Here is a 20,156-nt window from a genome sequence, read left to right on the forward strand (position 1 = left end):
TGACCCATTAATGCCTACTCTCTGTTTCCCGTTAGCTAACCAATCCTCTATCCATGATAATTAAGTTACCCGCAGCTCCATGAGTTCTTATTTTGTTTTGTAACCTTTGATGCAGCACCTTGTCAAATGCCATCTGAAACTCTTAAGTATACCAAATCCACAGGTTCCCTTTATCCACTTTGTTAGTTACTACCTCAAAGAACTCCAACAAATTCATCAAACATGATTTCCCTTTCAAAAAACCATGTTGACTCTGCCTGATTACACAGATTTTCAAAGTGCCCAGCTGTAACCTCCTTAATAATAGATTCCAGCATTTTCCCTATGACAGATGTTAAGCTAACTGGCCTGTCATTTTCTGCTTCCTGTCTCCCGCCTTTCTTGAATAGAGGAGTTACATTCGTTATTTTCCAATCTGATGGGACTTTTCCAGAATCCAGGAAATTTTGGGAAATTAAAACCAGTGCATCGATGATCTCAGCAGCCACTTCTTTTAAGACCCTAGGATGAAGTCCATTGGGACCTGGGGACTTGTCAGCTTTTAGTTCTAATAATTTTTTCAGTACCCTTTCCCTGGTGACTGTAATTTTTTTTTTTAAGTTTCTCCCTCCCTTTCATCTCCTGATTCACAATTATTTCTGGGATTTTATTTGTATCCTCTACAGTGAAGACGGATGCAAAATATCTGTTCAGTTCATCCGCCATCTCTTTATTTTCCATTAATTCCCCAGACCAATGCTCACTTTACTTACTCTTTTCCTTTTTAAATACCTGTAGAAACTCTTACAACCTGTTTTTATATTACTAGCTTGCTTTTTCTCGCACTCTAATTTCTCCATTAACCTTTCAGTCATTCTTTGCTGTTCTTTATATTCTGCCCAATCTTCTGACCTGTGTTGCAAGGTTTTTGTCTGTGTATTAAAAATTTAGAATGTTGTGTTTTAAAAAAAACTGAAAAGGATTCTTCAGTGGACATTGACACCTGCAGATAGCTGAAATTTTTGGATGTTTTGAAAGGAAGCTGAATTTGTATACAATGACAGAAAAGCAGGTAATTTCAAGGAAACCAGGAAGGGGCTTGACCGCCTCAGAGCAACTCTTTGAATGACAAGGAAGACTCAATGTCTAGACATGTGACCTGTTTAGGAAGGTTTTGCTTTCACTTTGGACCTTTTAAAAAGCCAGTGAGTTGGACAAAGAACAGGCATTTGAAATTTGATTTTTGACCTGCCTGGATATCAGAAAGGAAGACCCAGAAAAAGTGTAACCTCTCTCTGTAAAGGAATCCTGCATCTCTTAAGAATGTATTTTAAAGGTGACAGATTGCTATTAGGGTCATAGTTATACAGCACAGAAAGAAGCCCTTTGGCTGATCATGTCTGTGCCCGCCATTAAGCACCTAACTATTCTAATCTCATTTTCCAGCACTTGGCCGTAGCCTTGTATGCTATGGCATTTCAAGTGCTCATCTACATACTTCTTAAATGTTGTGAGGGTTCCTGTCTCTACCACCCCTTCAGGCAGTGCGTTCCAGATTCCAACCACCCTCTGGGTGAAAAATGTTTTCCTCAAATCCCCCCCACCTCTAAGCCACCTGCCCCTTATCTTAAATCCTGCCCCCTGTCTCTGAAGAATCCCTGCATCAAGTGTGATTCGTGTTAGAAAGTTTAAGGCACAGAAAGAAGCCACTTGGCCAATCATGTCTGTGCTGGCCAAAAAAGATCCACCTATTCCAATCCCACCTTCCAGCATTTGGTCCGTAGCCCTGCAGATTACGGCACTTGAGGTGCATATCCAGACTCCATTTGAATGAGGTGAGCGTTTCAACCTCAAATACCTTTTCAGGCAGTGAGTTCCAGACCCCTATCACCCTCTGGGTGAAAAAGTTTTTCCTCATCTCCCCTCTAATTTTTCGACCTATCACTTCAAATCGATGCCCCCTAGTCACTGACCTCTCTGCTAAGGTGAATAGACTCTTCAACTCCACTCTATCCAGGCTCAAAATTTTGTACACTTCAATCAGATCTCCCCTCAGCCTTCTCTGTTCCAAGGAGAACAACCCCAGCCTATCCAATCTTTCCTCATAGCTACATTTTTCCAGTCCTGGCAACATCCTCATAAATCTCCTCTGTACCATCTCTAGTGCAATTACATCCTTTCTGTAATGAGGTGGCCAGAACTGCACACAGTACTCATGTGGCCTAACCAATGAGTTATACAGTTCCAACATAACCTCCCTGCTCTTATATTCTAAACCTCGGCTAATAAAGGAAAGGATTCCATAAAATAAAAGCAAAATACTGCAGATGCTGGAAACCTGAAATAAAAACAAGAAATGCTGGAAATACTCAGCAGGTCTGGCAGCATCTCATTTACCGATTAGGCATGCTACAGCCTGACGGACTGAAGATTGAATTCAATAATTTCAGAGCATGACGGGCCCCCCCTTTTTATGTTTAGTTATTTTATTTTAGGTTTTTTTTTAGTGTGTTTAATTTGTTTCTATTGTGCCTACCCATTGTTTTTTTTTAAATTTATGCTTGTACTTGGAGTGCTTTGTGCTTTACAGTCAATTCACACCCTCTCTGGACTAACACTTTGTCTTTCAGCACACCATTAACACACCGTTTGCCTTTGTTCCATGACCTTCTGGTCAGTTATTCTCTGTGGCCTTGTCCTATCAACACCTTCTCTTTTGTTATCTCTTGCCACCACCCCACCCACCCTACCCCTGCTTTACTTGCTTAAAATATTTTACACTTCTAATATTTGTCAGTTCTGAAGAAGGGTCAGTGACCTGAAACATTAACTCTGCTTCTCTCTCCACAGATGCTGCCAGAGCAGCTCAGTATTTCCAGCATTTCTTGTTTTTATTAAAGGATTCCATATGCCTTCTTAACCACCTTATCGACCTGTCCTGCTACCTTCAGGGATCTGCGAACATTCACTCCAAGGTCCCTCACTTCCTCTGCACTTCTCAGTATTTCCCCATTAATCGTGTATTTCTTTGCCTTGTTTGACCTCCCCAAATGCATCACCTCACATTTCTCCAGGTTGAATTCCATTTGCCACTTTTCTGCCCATCTGACCAGACCATCAATATCTTCCTGCAGCCTAGACAATCTTTTTTATTTTATTTAGAGATACAGCACTGAAACAGGCCCTTCGACCCACAGAGTCTGTGCACACCATCAACCACCCATTTATACTAATCCCATACCCCTACCACATCCCCACCTGTCCCTATATTTCCCTACCATCTACCTATACTAGGGGCAATTTATAATGGACAATTTACCTATCAACCTGCAAATCTTTGGCTGTGGGAGGAAACCGGAGCACCCGGCAAAAACCCACGCAGACACAGGGAGAACTTGCAAACTCCACACAGGCAGTACACAGAATTGAACCCGGGTCGCTGGAGCTGTGAGGCTGCGGTGCTAACCACTGCGCCACTGTGCCGCTATCCTCCTCGCTATCTACCACATGGCCCATCTTTGTCTCATGTGCAAACTTCTTGATCATGCCCCTTATATTTATGTCCAAATTATTAATATATACCACAAAAAGCAGGGGAGCAGTACTTCCAGCCCTGCAGAACGCCACTGGAAAAAGCCGTCCAGTCGCTAAAACACCCGTCAACAATTACTCTTTGTTTACTGCCACTGAGCCAATTTTGTATCCACCTTGCTGCATTTCCCTGGATCCCATGGGATTCTGTTTCTTTAACCAGTCTGCCATAGGTGCTTGATGATCAGCAGACACGATGGGCCGAAGGGCCTGTTTCTGTGTGTATAACTCTATGACTCTATGTGGGACCTTGTCAAAAGTCTATGTAGACCACATTAACTGGACTACCCTCATCTCTCTTACTACTTGTTACTTTTTCAAAAAATTCCATCAGGTCAAACAAGATCTTCCCTTAATAAATCCATGCTGACTATCCATGATTAACCTATGCCTTTCTAAGTGACAGTTTATCCTGTTTCAGAATAGATTACAATAATTTTCCCACGACTCAGGTTAAACTGACTGGCCTGTAATTATTCAGTCTATCCCTCGCTCCCTTTTTAAACAGAGGTACGACGGGATTTATCCTAGGATTCTCTGGGAAGCTAGGGAGGAGATTGCAGAGCCTTTGTCCTTGATCTTTATGTCGTCATTGTCGACAGGAATAGTGCCGGAAGACTGGAGGATAGCAAATGTTGTCCCCTTGTTCAAGAAGGGGAGTAGAGACAGCCCTGGTAATTATAGACCTGTGAGCCTTCCTTCGGTTGTGGGTAAAATGTTGGAAAAGGTTATAAGAGACAGGATTTATAATCATCTTGAAAAGAATAAGTTCATTAGCGATAGTCAGCACGGTTTTGTGAAGGGTAGGTCGTGCCTCACAAACCTTATTGAGTTTTTCGAGAAGGTGACCAAACAGGTGGATGAGGGTAAAGCAGTGGATGTGGTGTATATGGATTTCAGTAAGACGTTTGATAAGGTTCCCCACGGTAGGCTATTGCAGAAAATACGGAAGTATGGGGTTGAAGGTGATTTAGAGCTTTGGATCAGAAATTGGCTAGCTGAAAGAAGACAGAGGGTGGTGGTTGATGGCAAATGTTCATCCTGGAGTTTAGTTACTAGTGGTGTACCATAAGGATCTGTTTTGGGGCCACTGCTGTTTGTCATTTTTATAAATGACCTGAAAGAGGGTGTAGAAGGGTGGGTTAGTAAATTTGCGGATGACACGAAGGTCGGTGGAGTTGTGGATAGTGTCGAAGGATGTTGTAGGGTACAGAGGGAGATAGATAGGCTGCAGAGCTGGGCTGAGAGATGGCAAATGGAGTTTAATGCGGAAAAGTGTGAGGTGATTCACTTTGGAAGGACTAACAGGAATGCAGAGTACTGGGCTAATGGGAAGATTCTTGGTAGTGTAGATGAACAGAGAGATCTTGGTGTCCAGGTACATAAATCCCTGAAAGTTGCTACCCAGGTTAATAGGGCTGTTAAGAAGGCATATGGTGTGTTAGCTTTTATTAGTAGGGGGATCGAGTTTCGGAGCCACGAGGTCATGCTGCAGCTGTACAGAACTCTGGTGCGGGCGCACCTGGAGTATTGCGTGCAGTTCTGGTCACCGCATTATAGGAAGGATGTGGAAGCTTTGGAAAGGGTGCAGAGGAGATTTACTAGGATGTTGCCTGGTATGGAGGGAAGGTCTTACGAGGAAAGGCTGAGGGACTTGAGGTTGTTTTCGTTGGAGAGGAGGAGGAAGAGAGGTGACTTAATAGAGACATATAAGATAATCAGAGGGTTAGATAGGGTGGATAGTGAGAGTCTTTTTCCTCGGATGGTGATGGCAAACACGAGGGGACATAGCTTTAAGTTGAGGGGTGATAGATATAGGACTGATGTTAGAGGTAGTTTCTTTATACAGAGAGTAGTAGGGGCGTGGAACGCCCTGCCTGCAGCAGTAGTAGACTCGCCAGCTTTAAGGGCATTTAAGTGGTCATTGGATAGACATATGGATGAAAATGGAATAGTGTAGGTCAGATGGTTTCACAGGTCGGCGCAACATCGAGGGCCGAAGGGCCTGTACTGTGCTGTAATGTTCTAATTCTAATAGTTAGCAGTTCTCCAATCCTCCAGCACCACACCTGTATCCAGTGAGGACTGGAAAATGATGGCCAGACCCTCCGCTATTTCCTCTCTTGCTTCTGTTAACAGCCTAGGGTAAATTTTATCTGGCCCTGGTGATTTATCAACTTTCAAGGATGCTAATCCCATTAATTCTCCCTCTCTCCCTATGTTTAGCACATCCAATACTTCACACTCCTCAACTACAATATCTGCATCGTCCCCCTCTTTTGTGAAGAGGGACGCAAAGTATTCATTAAGAACTTTACCAACATCTTTCGCCCCCTACACATAGGTTACCTTTTTGGTCTTTTATGAGCCCTACTCTCTCCTTAGTCAGCCTCTTACTCTTAATGTATTGATAAAACATCTTTGGGTTCACCTTGATTTTGCTTGCCAATATTGTTTCATGCCCTCTCTGCTTTCCCAATTTCCTTTTTGATTTCACCCCTCCACTTTCTATACTCCTCTCAGCTTTCTGTAGTATTGAGTTCTCGGTGTCGGACATAAGCTTACCTTTTCTGCCTTATCTTAACCTGTAAGCGCCTTAACATCCATGGGGCTCTAGATTTGGCCATCTCACTCTTTTTCTTTGTGGAAACATGTTTACTCTAAACCTCTTGAATCTCCCCTCTGAATGCTTCCCACTGCTCTGACACTGATTTACCTTCAAGTACCTGCTTCCAGTCCACTTTTGCTAATCACTCCTCAGTTTAGTAAAATTGGCCTTGCCCAATTGAGAACTCTAATTCCTGTTCTATCTCTGTCCTTTTCCATAATTATGCTAATACTGACTGAATTATGATCACTACCATCAAAATGCTCTCCTACTGCCACTCCTTCCATCTGCCCATCTGCATTTGCTAAACCTAAGTCTAAAACTGAGCCCTCTCTTGTTGGACTTGCTACATACTGGGCAAAAATGTTCTCCTGAATACACCTCAAGAATTCTGCTCCCTTAATTCCTTTCATACTAAAACTATCCCAGTTAATATTGGGGTAGTTAAAATCCCCTATTACTGCCCTATTGTTCTTGCGCTTCTCAGAGATTTGTCTACATATCTGCTATTCTATCTCCCTCTGACTATTTAGGCGTCTATAGCACACTCCCAACAGTGTAACTGCCCCTTTTTTGTTCCTTAGCTCAATCCATATGGCCTCATTTGATGAACCTTCAAACATACAAGACTACAGGCCAAGTGCACGAAAAAGTGATTAGAATAGGTAGGTGCTTGATGGCCAGCAGACATGATAGGCCGAAGGGCCTGTTTCTGTGCTGTATTACTATGACTCCATATCACCCCTCCTCACAGCTGTAATAGTTTCCTTGACCAAAACTGCCATTCCCCCTCCTTACTTATCCCCCTCCCTATCGCGTCTGAAAATCCTGTAACCAGGAAGGTTGAACTGCCATTCCTGTCCCTCCTTAAGCCATGTTTCTGTAACAGCTATGATATCATACTGCCAGATGACTATCTGTGTCCTCAGCTCATCTGCTTTATTTGCTATACTCCTTGCACTGAAATAGATCCCCTTCAGCGCTGCCAAACTCTTCTTTATTTTCTAACCTTTGTTTTCTCTGTCTTCCAGACTCATCCCAACCGCCTCCTCTTCACTATGGACGTCCAATCGCTCTGCACCTCCATCCCCCACCAGGATGGTTTGAGGGCTCTCCGCTTCTTCCTGGAACAGAGGCCCAACCAGTCCCCATCCACCACCACCCTCCTCCGCCTGGCTGAACTTGTTCTCACATTGAACAACTTCTCCTTCAACTCCACGCATTTCCTTCAAGTAAAAGGTGTCGCTATGGGTACCCGCATGGGTCCTAGTTATGCCTGTCTTTTTGTGGGATATGTCGAGCATTCTTTGTTCCAGTCCTACTCAGGCCCCCTCCCCCAACTCTTTTTCCGGTACATTGATGACTGTATCGGTGCCGTTTCCTGCTCCCGCCCCGAACTAGAAAACTTTATCAACTTTGCTTCCAATTTCCACCCTTCTCTCACCTTTACATGGTCCATCTCTGACACTTCCCTTCCCTTCCTCGACTTCTCTGTCTCCATCTCTGGGGATAGGTTGTCTACCAATATCCATTATAAGCCCACTGACTCCCACAGCTACCTCGACTACACTTCTTCACACCCTACCTCCTGTAAGGACTCCATTCCATTCTCCCAGTTTCTCCGTCTCCGACGCATCTGCTCTGATGATGCTACCTTCCATGACGGTGCTTCTGATATGACCTCCTTTTTCCTCAACCGAGGATTTCCCCCCACTGTGGTTGACAGGGCCCTCAACCGTGTCCGACCCATTCCCCGCACCTCTACCCTCACCCCTTCCCCTCCCTCCCAGAACCGTGACAGGGTTCCCCTTGTCCTCACTTTTCATCCCACCAGCCTCCATATCCAAAGGATCATCCTCCGCCATTTTCGCCACCTCCAGCGTGATGCCACTACCAGTCGCATCTTCCCCTCCCTTCCCCTGTCAGCATTCCGAAGGGATCGTTCCCTCCGCGACACCCTGGTCCACTCCTCCATTACCCCCACCATCTCGTCCCCGTCCCAGGGCACCTTCCCTTGCAATCGCAGGAGGTGTAACACCTGCCCATTTACCTCCTCTCTCCTCACTATCCCAGGCCCCAAACACTCCTTTCAGGTGAAGCAGCGATTTACTTGTACTTCTTTCAATGTAGTATACTGTATTCGCTGCTCACAGTGTGGTCTCCTCTACATTGGGGAGACCAAGCGCAGACTGGGTGACCGCTTTGCGGAACATCTCCGCTCAGTCCGCAAGCAGGACCCTGAGCTTCCGGTTGCTTGCCATTTCAACACTCCCCCCTGCTCTCATGCTCACATCTCTGTCCTGGGATTGCTGCAGTGTTCCAGTGAACATCAACGCAAGCTCGAGGAACAGCATCTCATCTACCGATTAGGCACACTACAGCCTGCCGGACTGAACATTGAGTTCAATAATTTCAGAGCATGACAGCCCCCCATTTTACTTTCATTTTTAGTTATTTTTTTCTTCCTTTTTTTTTGCATTCCTTTTTACATTTTTTGCATTTATTTCATTTCATCTTAGTTTGTTCAGTTTGCTTACCCACTGTTTTTTTCAGGTTGTTTTTCTTCAGGTTTGCACTTGCTGATGTTCTATATTCAGTATATTCACACCTAATCTGTACTAATGCTTTGTCTTTCAAAACACCATTAACATATTGTTTGCCTTTGCTCCGTGACCTTTTGGTCAGCTATGTGGCCTGGTCCAATCTGCACCTTCTCCTTTGTTATCTCTTGCCCAACCCCCACCTCACTTGTTTATAATTTGTGACTTTTCTAATATTTGTCAGTTCCGAAGAAGGGTCACTGACCCGAAACGTTAACTCTGCTTCTCTTTCCACAGATGCTGCCAGACCTGCTGAGTGAATCCGGCATTTCTTGTTTTTGTTTCCATTAACTTCCTGCCTTCCATTTTCATTTCTGATTTTGTCCCAACTGAGTCTACCCTCAGGTCCTCATCCTCCTGCCAAACTAGTTTAAACCTTCCACAACAGCATTAGCAAAACCTCCTGCAATGAACTCAGTCCCGGCTCTGTTCAGGTGCAACCCGTCTGGCCTGTACAGGTCCCATCTCCCCCAGAGTCGGTCCCAATGTCCCGGGAATCTAAAGCCCTCCCTCCTACACCATCTTTCCAGCCACACATTCATCGGTTTTATCCTTCTATTTCTATACTCACTTGCGCGTGGCAGTGGGAGTAATCCGGACATTACTACTTTTGAGGTCCTGTTTGCTAATTTCTTACCTAGCTCCCGTATTTTAAGAAACCGTGAAATCTGAAGAAATCTTCCAGTCCTATCCTGCTGCTGTAAAGCCTAAGACGACTTGTTACTGCACCCCTGATGAAAGACCAATGTGAAGCCTGCTGTAGTTAAATTGCCTTGAACGCTTACCCATCACAGACTGTTCATCAACCGGGCCTAGAGAGACTTCGAGCGGCACTGAGTCATTTATATCAAAAAAAAAGTGGTCCCAGCACTGACCCTTGAGAAACACCACTGTCTATCATCCTGCAGTCTGAAAGCAACCATTTACTATGACTCGTTGTTTTCTGTCCAGAAGCCAATTTTTTAAATCTAGTTGGACACTGACTTCCCTATTCCATGAGCCTCAATTTTCTTAACCAGACTTTTAAGTGGTTGCTTATCAAATGCTTTCCTAAAGTCCATATAAACATTATCCACTGCATTCCCTTGCTCAACCTTCTCAGAGTCAGAGTCGTACAGCATAGAAACAGGCCGTTCGGCCCACCGCATCCATGCCGACCATAATGCCTATCTATACTAATCCCATCTGCCTGCATTAATTCCATATCCCTCTATGCCTAGCTCATTCAAGTACCTGTCCAGATGCCTCTTAAATGTTGCTACTGTTCCTGCCTCCACCACCTCCTCCGGTAGCTCATTCCAGATACCCACTATTCCTTGTGTGAAAAAATTACACCTTTGATCCCCTTTAAACCACCTCTCACCTTAAATATATGCCCTCCAGTTTTAGTCACCCCTACCATGGGAAACACACTCTGGCTATCTACCTTATCTATGCCTCTCATAATTTTACATACCTCTATCATGTCCCCTCTCAGCCTCCTTCACTCCAGGGAAAACAGACCCAGCCTATTCAATCTCTCTTTATAACTCAAGCCCTCCAAACCAGGCAACATCCTTGTGAATCTTTTCTGCACCCTCTCTAGCTTAATCACATCTTTCTTGTAGTGCGGTGACCAGAACTGCACACAGTACTCCAAATGCAGCCTAACCAACGTTATGTACAACTGTAACATGACATCCCAACTCTTGTACTCAATGCCTCGGCCGATGAAGGCAAGCATGCCATATGCCTTCTTCATCACCCTGTCTACCTGTGTTGCCACTGTCAGAGAACTATGTACTTGCACCCCAAGGTGTCTCTGCTCAACAACACTCCCCAGGGCCCTGCCATTCACTGTATATGTCCTGCTGGTTTAACTTCCCAAAATGCATCACTTCACACTTGTCTGCCTTAAATTCCATTTGCCAATCCCTTGCCCACTTTCCCAGTTGATCTATATCCTGTTGTAACCTTAGACAACCTTCTTCACTGTCCACTATACCACCAATTTGGCGTCATCTGTAAATTTACTATTCATGCCCCTTACATTCACATCCGTCATTAATATATATGACAAACAAGAGGGCCCAGCACCGATCCCTGCGGCACACCACTGGTCACCGGCCTCCAATCTGAAAAACAACCCTCCACTACCACCCTCTGCCTCCTATCACCAAGCCAATTTTGCATCCAATTGGCTAGCTCACGCTGGATCCCATGTGTTCAAACCTTCTGGGTTGAGTTATAAAAAAAGAGATAAGTGGTGACTTGTCAAAGGCCTTGCTAAAGTCCATGTAGACAACGTCCATCGCCCTGCCCTCGTCAATCCTCTTGGTCACCTCTTCAAAAAACTCAACCAAATTCTTGAGACTTGATTTCCCATGCACAAAGCCATGCTGACTATCCCTAATCAGACCTTGCCTTTCCAGATGCATATAAATCCTGTCTCTCAGAATCCCTTCCAATAACTTTCCCACCACTGACATAAGGCTCACCGGCCTGTAGTTCCCTGGCTTATCCCTGCTGTCCTTCTTCAATAAAGGCACAACATTAGCTATCCTTCACACACGGCTAATAATGATACAAAAATCTCTGCCAGGGCCCCAGCAATCTCCTCCCTTGCTTCCCATAGCATTCTAAAATACACCTGGTCAGGCCCTGGTCATTCCCCCAATTTAGAACTTCAACTTGAGGACCAGTCCTATCCTTTTCCACAACTATCTTGAAGCTAATAGAATAAAAGCAAAATACTGCGGATGCTGGAAATCTGAAACAAAAACAAGAAATGCTGGAACCACTCAGCAGGTCTGGCAGCATCTGTGGAAAGAGAAGCAGAGTTAACGTTTCGGGTCAGTGACCCTTCATCGGAACTCGAACTCAGTTCCGAAGAAGGGTCACTGACCCGAAACGTTAACTCTGCTTCTCTTTCCACAGATGCTGCCAGACCTGCTGAGTGATTCCAGCATTTCTTGTTTTTGTTGTTGAAGCTAATAGAGTTATGGTCACTGGTCCCAAAGTGCTCCTCCACTGACACATCAACCAGCTGCCCAGCCTCATTTCCTAAGAGGAGTTCGAGTGTAGCCCCTTCTCTAGTAGGGCCATCCACATACTGCTTCAGAAAACTATCCTGGACACACTTAACAAATTCTTCCCCATCTGATCTCTTAGCACTAAGGCAGTCCCAGTCAATATTAGGGAAGTTAAATTCACCTGCTATTCTCTGTTACTTCACCAAGAAATTCAATTTGATTTGTCAAGCATGATCTGCCTTTTACAAATCCATGCTGGCTCTCCTTAATTAACAATAATCTCTCTGTCCATTGATATTTTCCCTGCTTATACCTTCTAAAACCTTACCCATCACTGATATTAAACTAACTGGCCTGTAACTGCTAGGACTGTCCTTACACCCTTTCTTGAATAAGGGTGTCTCATTAACCACTCTCTAACCCTCTAGCACCTCCCCCGTATCCAGGGAAGATTAGAAGATTATGCTGAGGAGACCATCCTCACAATGTCAACAAAAGCTTATAACTGCTGTTAGCTACAGCACCACCTCATTTCCTCCACACAAGCCCCAGCACCCTCAGAGGAATGACCCAGCCCAGTCACCAAGCACTCAGAACTGTATAACTATTTATGCCCCTCTGCCTTTATCTGCAAGTATCGATCAGTGTGTATTATAGCAGGTATACCATGTGTCCCTTCATGCAGAACTCAATACATGCATAGGGAAAGCAGCTACCTCCTTTGGCCAACTCGCAAAATGCGCATGGAATAATACCAAGCTGACCCTTAGGACCAAGCTAATAGTTTATAACGCCTGTGTTCTCAGCACCTTGTAGTATGGCTGTGAAACATGGGCGACTTGCAGCTACCAGGAAAAGAAGCTCAATAATTTCTATCTTTGCTGTCTGTGGCATATTATGGGTTAGCCTGGCAGGACAAAATCACAAATGCAGCCATCCTCTCAAAGGCAGAGCTCCTAAATGTGTTGACACTAATCAAACAGAGGCAGCTTTGGTGGATCAGACACCTCCACAGGATTGAAGATGGTCGCATACCCAAGGACCTTCTGCATGATGAGGTAGCCAGGGCCAGACGACCAGTGGGGCGCCCAAAGCTCCGTTTCAAGGATGCTTGCAAACATGACATGAAGGCCCTAAATGTCAACTATTGCACCTGGGAATCACTAGCTGATGAAAGAGGGAAATGACAACACATCCTGTGGACTGGTGTGCATTACCACGATGACCAGTTGCTACAGCAGCTTGGCAACAGATGCCAACACAGAAAACAACTCACAGCGTCACTTGGCCGCTTCATGTGTGGGACCGTAGCAGAACCTGTCTCTCAAGGAATTGGCCTTCACAGCCATCAGCAAAGGTGCGCCAAGGGAAGACACACCACCTAAATGGACTGTTTGCTGTGTGTCCATCATCTTTCATAGATAGAAGAATGCCAACAAATACCATGTGAGCATGGGAACTTCTTGCATCAAATAAAAGTACAAAAAAAGTCATCCTCTGATCTAGAAAAAATAGTGCTTCAACAGAACACAGGCTGGGAGCTGGCTCCCAAACTCCAATAAAAATGACTGACTACAGAACTAAAAGACGGTATCAAAATGAACAAGCCCAGAGAGCGGGTCCCACAACAGGGTGGTGACTGTGTGGAACGTACTTCAGGTAAAATTTGTTAATACTGCGATTGACACCTTCACAAAGTATCTGGTTGAGAAAATGATTAGAAATTACAGGAATAAATGGTAGAAAATTGCAATACTGCTAAGTGCTCAAGGACTTTGGGGGGCGGTGTTTAGGGGAAAAGGTGAGCAGGCTATCCATGGAGGCGTTCAATCCAAGACAGAAAACTACAAATGCAACAGATGATTATTTTGGAGTATTACTAGCTTATCAGGGATTAATCAGTATCTTGGCTGAATATTTGGTCAGAAAATTTGGAGGCGAGATAGATCTGTGATATCTAAACAAAGTGCTGGAAATACTCAGCAGGTCTGACAGCATCTATGGAGAGAGAAACAGAGTTAACATTTCAGGTCAATGACATTTCATCAGAACTCTGTTTATTACGCAGGATATGTGGAAGAAGGGGCCTTAACTGATTACTTCAGTTCTCAGGAATCATCGGCCCCAAGATTTGCTGTATCTTGAACGCTACTGGCATTGCATGAACACTAAAAATTATAGAGGAAAAGCTGTTCTTTGAGTCCACAGTATTGTACCTCCTCACCATACTCCTTCACTCACTGCATTCTTAAAGAACCATGATTAAACAGTTGCACAATTAAAACTATGTCCGCGTTCTCAACTTTCGTTAACACGGCACCGGAGCACAGGCAAGCCCCATTAACACAAGGCACCAGAGCATCGTTAACAGAGCACTAGCAAGCACAGTTAACAGAGTACTTGATCATTCGCAACATGGTTAACAAAGCACTGGAACATTAGCAACCATCGTTAACGCAGCACGAGCATACGGAGAAGTATAAATGGGAGAAAATTAATAGGATAAAGGAAAAGTTGTAAGAGATATAAAGAATTGTAATGCTGCTTTAATGTGTTTTATCACAAAAATCAGCCATTAAGAGGCACCTAAATTTAGTACAGGCCGGAAGTGCAGAATGGTCTCCTCCTGTGCATGAAATTTCTCTGTTTCTGTGATTCATCGACAGGAGACTTGCTATATCAGCAGCTACAGGATTCCAAATTGCCTCTATTTCACCAACATCTTCACTCACTGCATCCCATCACAAAAATCAAAAAACTGTTGCAATAAAGCATCCAAAAGTTCTGAAGTTACAACGGACAACTTGCGTGGAAGTGAAAAATTATTAGCCTAGCCAAAAAAAAAATTGATTGGAAACTCATTTAAATCTTTGTTAAAAGGAACAGTTGCCAATTGATCCAAATGAAAGGAGTCTTCCATTTTTTAAACGCAATGGTGTATATTTTAGCAGCGAAGCCGACCAGACACTTGTGTATTGAATTTAGACCCATTCCCCCAACCCAACCCCGAGAGGACAGAATTTACTGCCCTGCTCCCTTCTGTTGCTTAATTCTCTACCTGAAAATTTTCCTTAATTTTAAAAACATCAGATTGAGCTGAATCCATATGATGCAATATCACTTCAAGGATGAAGTGGAAACCTTATTTATTCATTTGTAATCATACGCATAAAACAACTCAGCTGGTTGGTTTACAATTGCTCTGGTCTCACTAGAACATCCATTAGTCTGTTTTCTGAAGGATCAGAAAACCACACGGGAATGTGAGAGATTACAGGATCCAGTTCACACTAACAGGGGTTTCATCATTACAACTGCAAGGTCACGTTTTGTCTCGCTGAATAATGGACAGTGAAGGGAAACTCCTGATCATAGGAGACGTGGGGTTTACATATGGGAGAGACCAACAGCAATGAACCCAAGAGGAAATTCAGTGCGGATTCAATACTTGTTACACTACTTCTAATAAAGCACTACACCTGAAACGTTAACCTCTGCGTTCTCTTTAGAGATGCTGATGGACTTGGTGTGTTTTCCACATTTTCTGTTTTACACCATATTAAGAACTTGCTCACCTAAATATTGGATTGCAATGCAGTCACAAGAATTCTCATCAGGTTACACATGTCACATGTTGAATTGGCAAACATATAACCTGAAAAAGTAACAAACGCTTCCCATTGATGCAAAACTGCCACCAATCCAGTCTTTTTCCCTAATATGGTTCAATATCAATTCTCATGTGGAGAAACAGAAATCACAAAAACTCTTGGGAAGCAGTTATTACCATCGCACTAACAATGCCAGATCAAGGAAAAGTAAAAATCTGATAGCACTGGTACAAGTAGGAAGATGAGTCACACTGAACAGCAGTCAAAGAGAAAAGGTAGAGAATTACAAGAAATGGAAGAGTTGGGGATTACAGAAGAGTGACAGGGTGGAGAATAGAGAAGTTTGGGGCGACAGTGAAGATGAATAGAAAGGGTTGGCAATCTTGAGGGGAGAGGGGGGTTTGGCAGGAGAAAAAATGGTTAGGATTGAGAGCAGAGTATTTTGGGGACTATTATCAGAGAACAGTATATTGGAAAGTTAATTGGGACCATGGTCACAGTATGGTATATTGGGGGTTTGTTGCAATAGAATAGTACAGTACAGAACAGAAAGATGCCATTTGGCCCACCGATACTGCATAGACTCTTTGCAAGAGCTACTGAATTAGTCCCACTCCTTCTTTCCCCATATCCCTGTAATTTATTTTCTCCTTCAAGCATTTATTCAATTAACTTTTGAAATCTACTACTGAATCTATATCCAACTCCTTATCAACAGTGTATTCCAAATCTTAACCACTTGTTGCGTAAAAAAGTTCTTCTTCGTGTTGTCTTTGGGTTTTTTTTGGCCAATCACTTTAAACCTGTGTCCTCTGGTTATTGACCCTTCAGCCAATGGAAACATTATCTTCATTTACTTTGTCCAAACCTTTCAGGATTTTGAACACCTCTTTCAAATCCCCAATAGCCTTCTTTGCTCCAAGGAAAGCAACCCCAGTTTTGCCAGTCTCGCCAAACAGCTATAATCCTTCAACCCCAAAACCGTTGGAGTAAATCTCTTTGGTGTCCTCTCCAAAGCCTTCATGTCTTTCCTAAAGTGTGTTGTCCAGAATTGGATACAATATTGGGCAGTTTATTGAGAGAGTTTATTTGTGGTTTATTGGGGACCATGGTGACAGGACAGTACATTGGGGAAAGTATGGGGAGGGGGCTATGAAGGAATGATTTAGAGTACATCAGGGACCTTGGTGACAGGATGATACATGGGAAATATATGGAGGGGGTTATTCAGGAGCTGCCTGGGAGTACATCAGGGACCATGACGACAGGACATACATGGGGAAATGGGGGGGGGGGGGGGGGCGGTGAGGAGTGTGGTGAGAAAGGAGATTATGGAGAGTATAGACAGAATATAAAAACAGCAAAGAATGACTAAAAGATTGATAAGAGTATGATAAAAGGTAGCTAGAAATATAAAGACAGATAGTAAAAGTTTCTATAGATATTTTAAAAAGAAAAAAGTTAACGTGAGCGTTGGTCCTGTAGTCTGGGGAATTAATAATGAATAATAAGGAGATGGCAGATGAATTGAACAGGTATTTTGCATCGGTCTTCACTATTGAGGATACAAGTAACATCCCAGTATTAGCTGTAAATCAGGAAATGGAAGTGAGGGAGGAACTCAAGAAAATTACAATCACCAGGGAAGTGGTACTGAACAAATTGTTGGAGCTGCGGGGTGACAAGACTCTGGGTCCTGATGGACTTCATTGCAGGGTGTTAAAAGAAGTGGCTAGTAAGATACTTGATGCGTTAGTTTTAACTGTCCAAAATTCCCTAGATGCTGGGAAGGTTCCGTTAGATTGGAAAATAGCAAATGTAACTCCTTTATTCAAAAAGGGAGGGAGACAGAAAGCAGGAAACTGCAGGCCAGTTAGCTTAACATCTGTCTTAGGGAAAAGGTTAGAAGCTATTATTAAAGATGTTATAGCAGGGCATTTAGAAAAATTCAAGGTAATCAAGCAGAGTCAATATGGTTTTGTGAAAGGGAAATCATGTTTAACCAATTTATTGGAGTTCTTTGAAGGAGTTACATGTGATGTGGATAAAGGGAACCGGTGAATGCACTGTACTTAGATTTCCAGAAGGCATTTGATAAGGTGCCACATCAAAGGTTATTGCAGAAAATAAAAGCTCATGGTGCAGGGTAGAGCATGGCTACCCGACCCGGACCCAAAATGTGTCGGTTTCGGGTCGGGTCACTCTTCCAGGTCCAACATTCGGGCTCGGGTCAGGTTGGGCCAGACACACTATCACCACCTCCAGTACGTGGCTGCAATGTTAATGAACTTTTTGGACTTGAAAGGTTGTTTAGTTACAGTTGTTTTAAGCTTTTGCAAATTAGCAACAAAGTGAAAAACGGAAGCTAGGTTAATTGATGGTTGGGTCGGATGAGGGAAAAAATGAAAGGACTCGGGCCGTGTCGGATGTGGTTCTGTCGGGCTCGGGTTGGGTTTTATTTGAAGACCTGAGCCGCCTTTAGTGTAGGGAGTAAAATATTGGCATGGATAGAAGATTGGCTCGCTAACACGAAACAGAGAGTAGGCATAAATTGGTCATTTTCTGGTTGGCAAGTTGTAAGATGTGGTGTGTAACAGGGATCTGTGCTGGGGCATCAACTTTTTACAATGTATATAAATGACTTAGATGTAGGGACCAAAGGTATGGTGGCTAAATTTGCAAATGACACAAAGATAGGTAGGAAAGTAACTTGTGAAGAGGACATAAGGGATAAAGCCTGGCTTCCCGACACCTGTAGTCGGGGTCGGGTCTGTATTCGGCATCTAGCATTCGGGCTCAGATCAGGTCGGGCTAGACTGTACTGTTTTGTTTTGTATTGTTTTTGTTTTAGTCTATGATCTGTTTCTGTTTCAAAAATATGTTTGTTACATTCAGGTCAGGTATTTAAAAAAATTAAAGGACTCGGGCCCGGGTTGGCTGTCATCGGGTCGAACCCAGGTCGGGCTTTAATAAGGGGGCGACAAAGGAATATAGATAGGTTAAGTGAGTGGGCAAAGATTTGGCAAATGGAGTATAATGTGGGAAAGTGGGAAATTGTCCATTTTGGCAGGAATAAAAAAGCATATTATCTAAATGGTGAAAGATTGCAGAGCTCTGAGACGCAGAGGGATCTGGGTGTCCTAGTATCACAAAAGGTTAGTATGCAGGTACAGCATGTAATTAGAAAAGCTAATAGAATGTTAGCGTTTATCACAAGGGGAATTGAATACAAAAGTAGGGAGGTTATGATTCAGCTATTGGTGAGCCCACATCTGGAGTACTGTGTACAGTATTGGTCTCCTTATTTAAGGAAGGATGTAAATGCATTGGAGGCAGTTCAGAGAAGGTTTACTAGACTAATACCTGGAATGGGCGGGCTGTCTTACAAGGAAAGATTGGACAGACTAGGCTTGTATTTGCTGGAATTTAAAAGAATAAGAGGTGACTTGATTGAAACATATAAGATCCTGAGGGGTCTTGACAGGGTGGATGTGGAAAGGATGTTTCCTCTTGTAGGAGAATCTATAACTGGGGGTCACTATTTAAAAATAAGAGATTGCCCATTTAAGACAGATGAGGAGAATTTCTTTCTCTGAGGGTGGTGGGTCTTTGGAATTCTCTCTCAAAAGGCAGTGGAAGTAGAGTCTTTGAATATTTTTAAGGCAGAGGTAAATAGATTCGTGATCAGCAATAGGGTGGAAGGTTATCAGGTGGAAATGTGGAGTAATCAGTTCAGCCATGAACGTACTGAATAGCGGAGCAGGTTCGAAGGGCCGAGTGGCCTTCTCCTGCTCCTAATTCATCTGGATATTGTGAATGTAAAGAGGGGGGTTATTAAGGAGATATGGGAAGGAGATCACAGACCATGGTGACAGAATGATGCATGGGGAATGTATAGGTGGGGGTTCCGGAGATAATTGGGAGTCTATCGGGACCATGGTGACTGGGCAGTATACTGAGAGGTTGACGAGGGTCCAGGGTCAGTCAGGGGTGCTGGCTGTGAACCGTGACACTGAAGCAACCTCAGACATCACCCGTGGGGAAGCCGGGCACAAAGGATCACTAATCCCGCCCATTGGGGCACCCCCACCCCCCGGCTCCCGGCCAGGACCGCGGCCTCCCCCCCAACCCTCGAGCCCAGGCCTCGGTTCACAAGCGCCGCGCTCTCTCCGGCACAGGGCCGGGGAAGAGGGAGAGCGCGGGCGCAAAGCCCAAGTTCTCGGTCCCCGGTACTCACCTGTCTCCGCGGGGCTGGGAGGCTGAGGTGCGGCGGACTCATTGATGGACAACCGCCACCGCTCTCCCCGTGACGCCAATACCCAGCGCCCAGAGGGCGAAACGTCATCAGGATGTGCCCAGTCTCAACCTGCACATGCGCAGAACGCAGTGAAAACCGCGTGCCGCAGGAGCAGGGCGGGAAAGAGGGAATTGGGAAAGGAGAGAGAGAGAGAGAATGGGAATGGGGAGAGGAGAGAGAGAGAGGGAGTGGGGAAAGGAGAGGGGAGGGAGTGGGGAAAGGAGAGAGAGGGAGGGAGTGGGGAAAGGAGAGAGAGGGAGGGAGTGGGGAAAGGAGAGAGAGGGAGGGAGTGGGGAAAGGAGAGGGAGGGAGGGAGTGGGGAAAGGAGAGGGAGGGAGTGGGGAAAGGAGAGAGAGGGAGGGAGGGAGTGGGGAAAGGAGAGAGAGAGAGAGGGAGGGAGGGAGTGGGGAAAGGAGAGAGAGAGAGAGAGGGAGGGAGTGGGGAAAGGAGAGAGAGAGA

At 44.4% G+C, this 20,156-nt stretch overlaps 1 protein-coding gene across 2 annotated transcripts in view; it reads right to left on the reverse strand.

Annotated features, from left to right (window-relative positions):
• LOC137377586 (polycomb group RING finger protein 3) overlaps positions 1 to 19,716 on the reverse strand; it is a 283,609-nt gene extending 263,893 nt beyond the window's left edge. For both annotated transcript variants that reach the window (XM_068047388.1, XM_068047379.1), the window contains exon 1: positions 19,638 to 19,716. In XM_068047388.1, coding sequence (XP_067903489.1) covers positions 19,638 to 19,679 — 42 coding nt within the window. In that variant the 5' untranslated portion in view covers positions 19,680 to 19,716. The remainder of the gene's footprint in view (positions 1 to 19,637) is intronic.
• Between the last annotated feature and the right edge of the window lie 440 nt (positions 19,717 to 20,156).

The sequence above is a fragment of the Heterodontus francisci genome, chromosome 1, assembly GCF_036365525.1.
Source record: "Heterodontus francisci isolate sHetFra1 chromosome 1, sHetFra1.hap1, whole genome shotgun sequence".
In the NCBI taxonomy this organism is placed as follows: Eukaryota; Metazoa; Chordata; class Chondrichthyes; order Heterodontiformes; family Heterodontidae; genus Heterodontus; species Heterodontus francisci.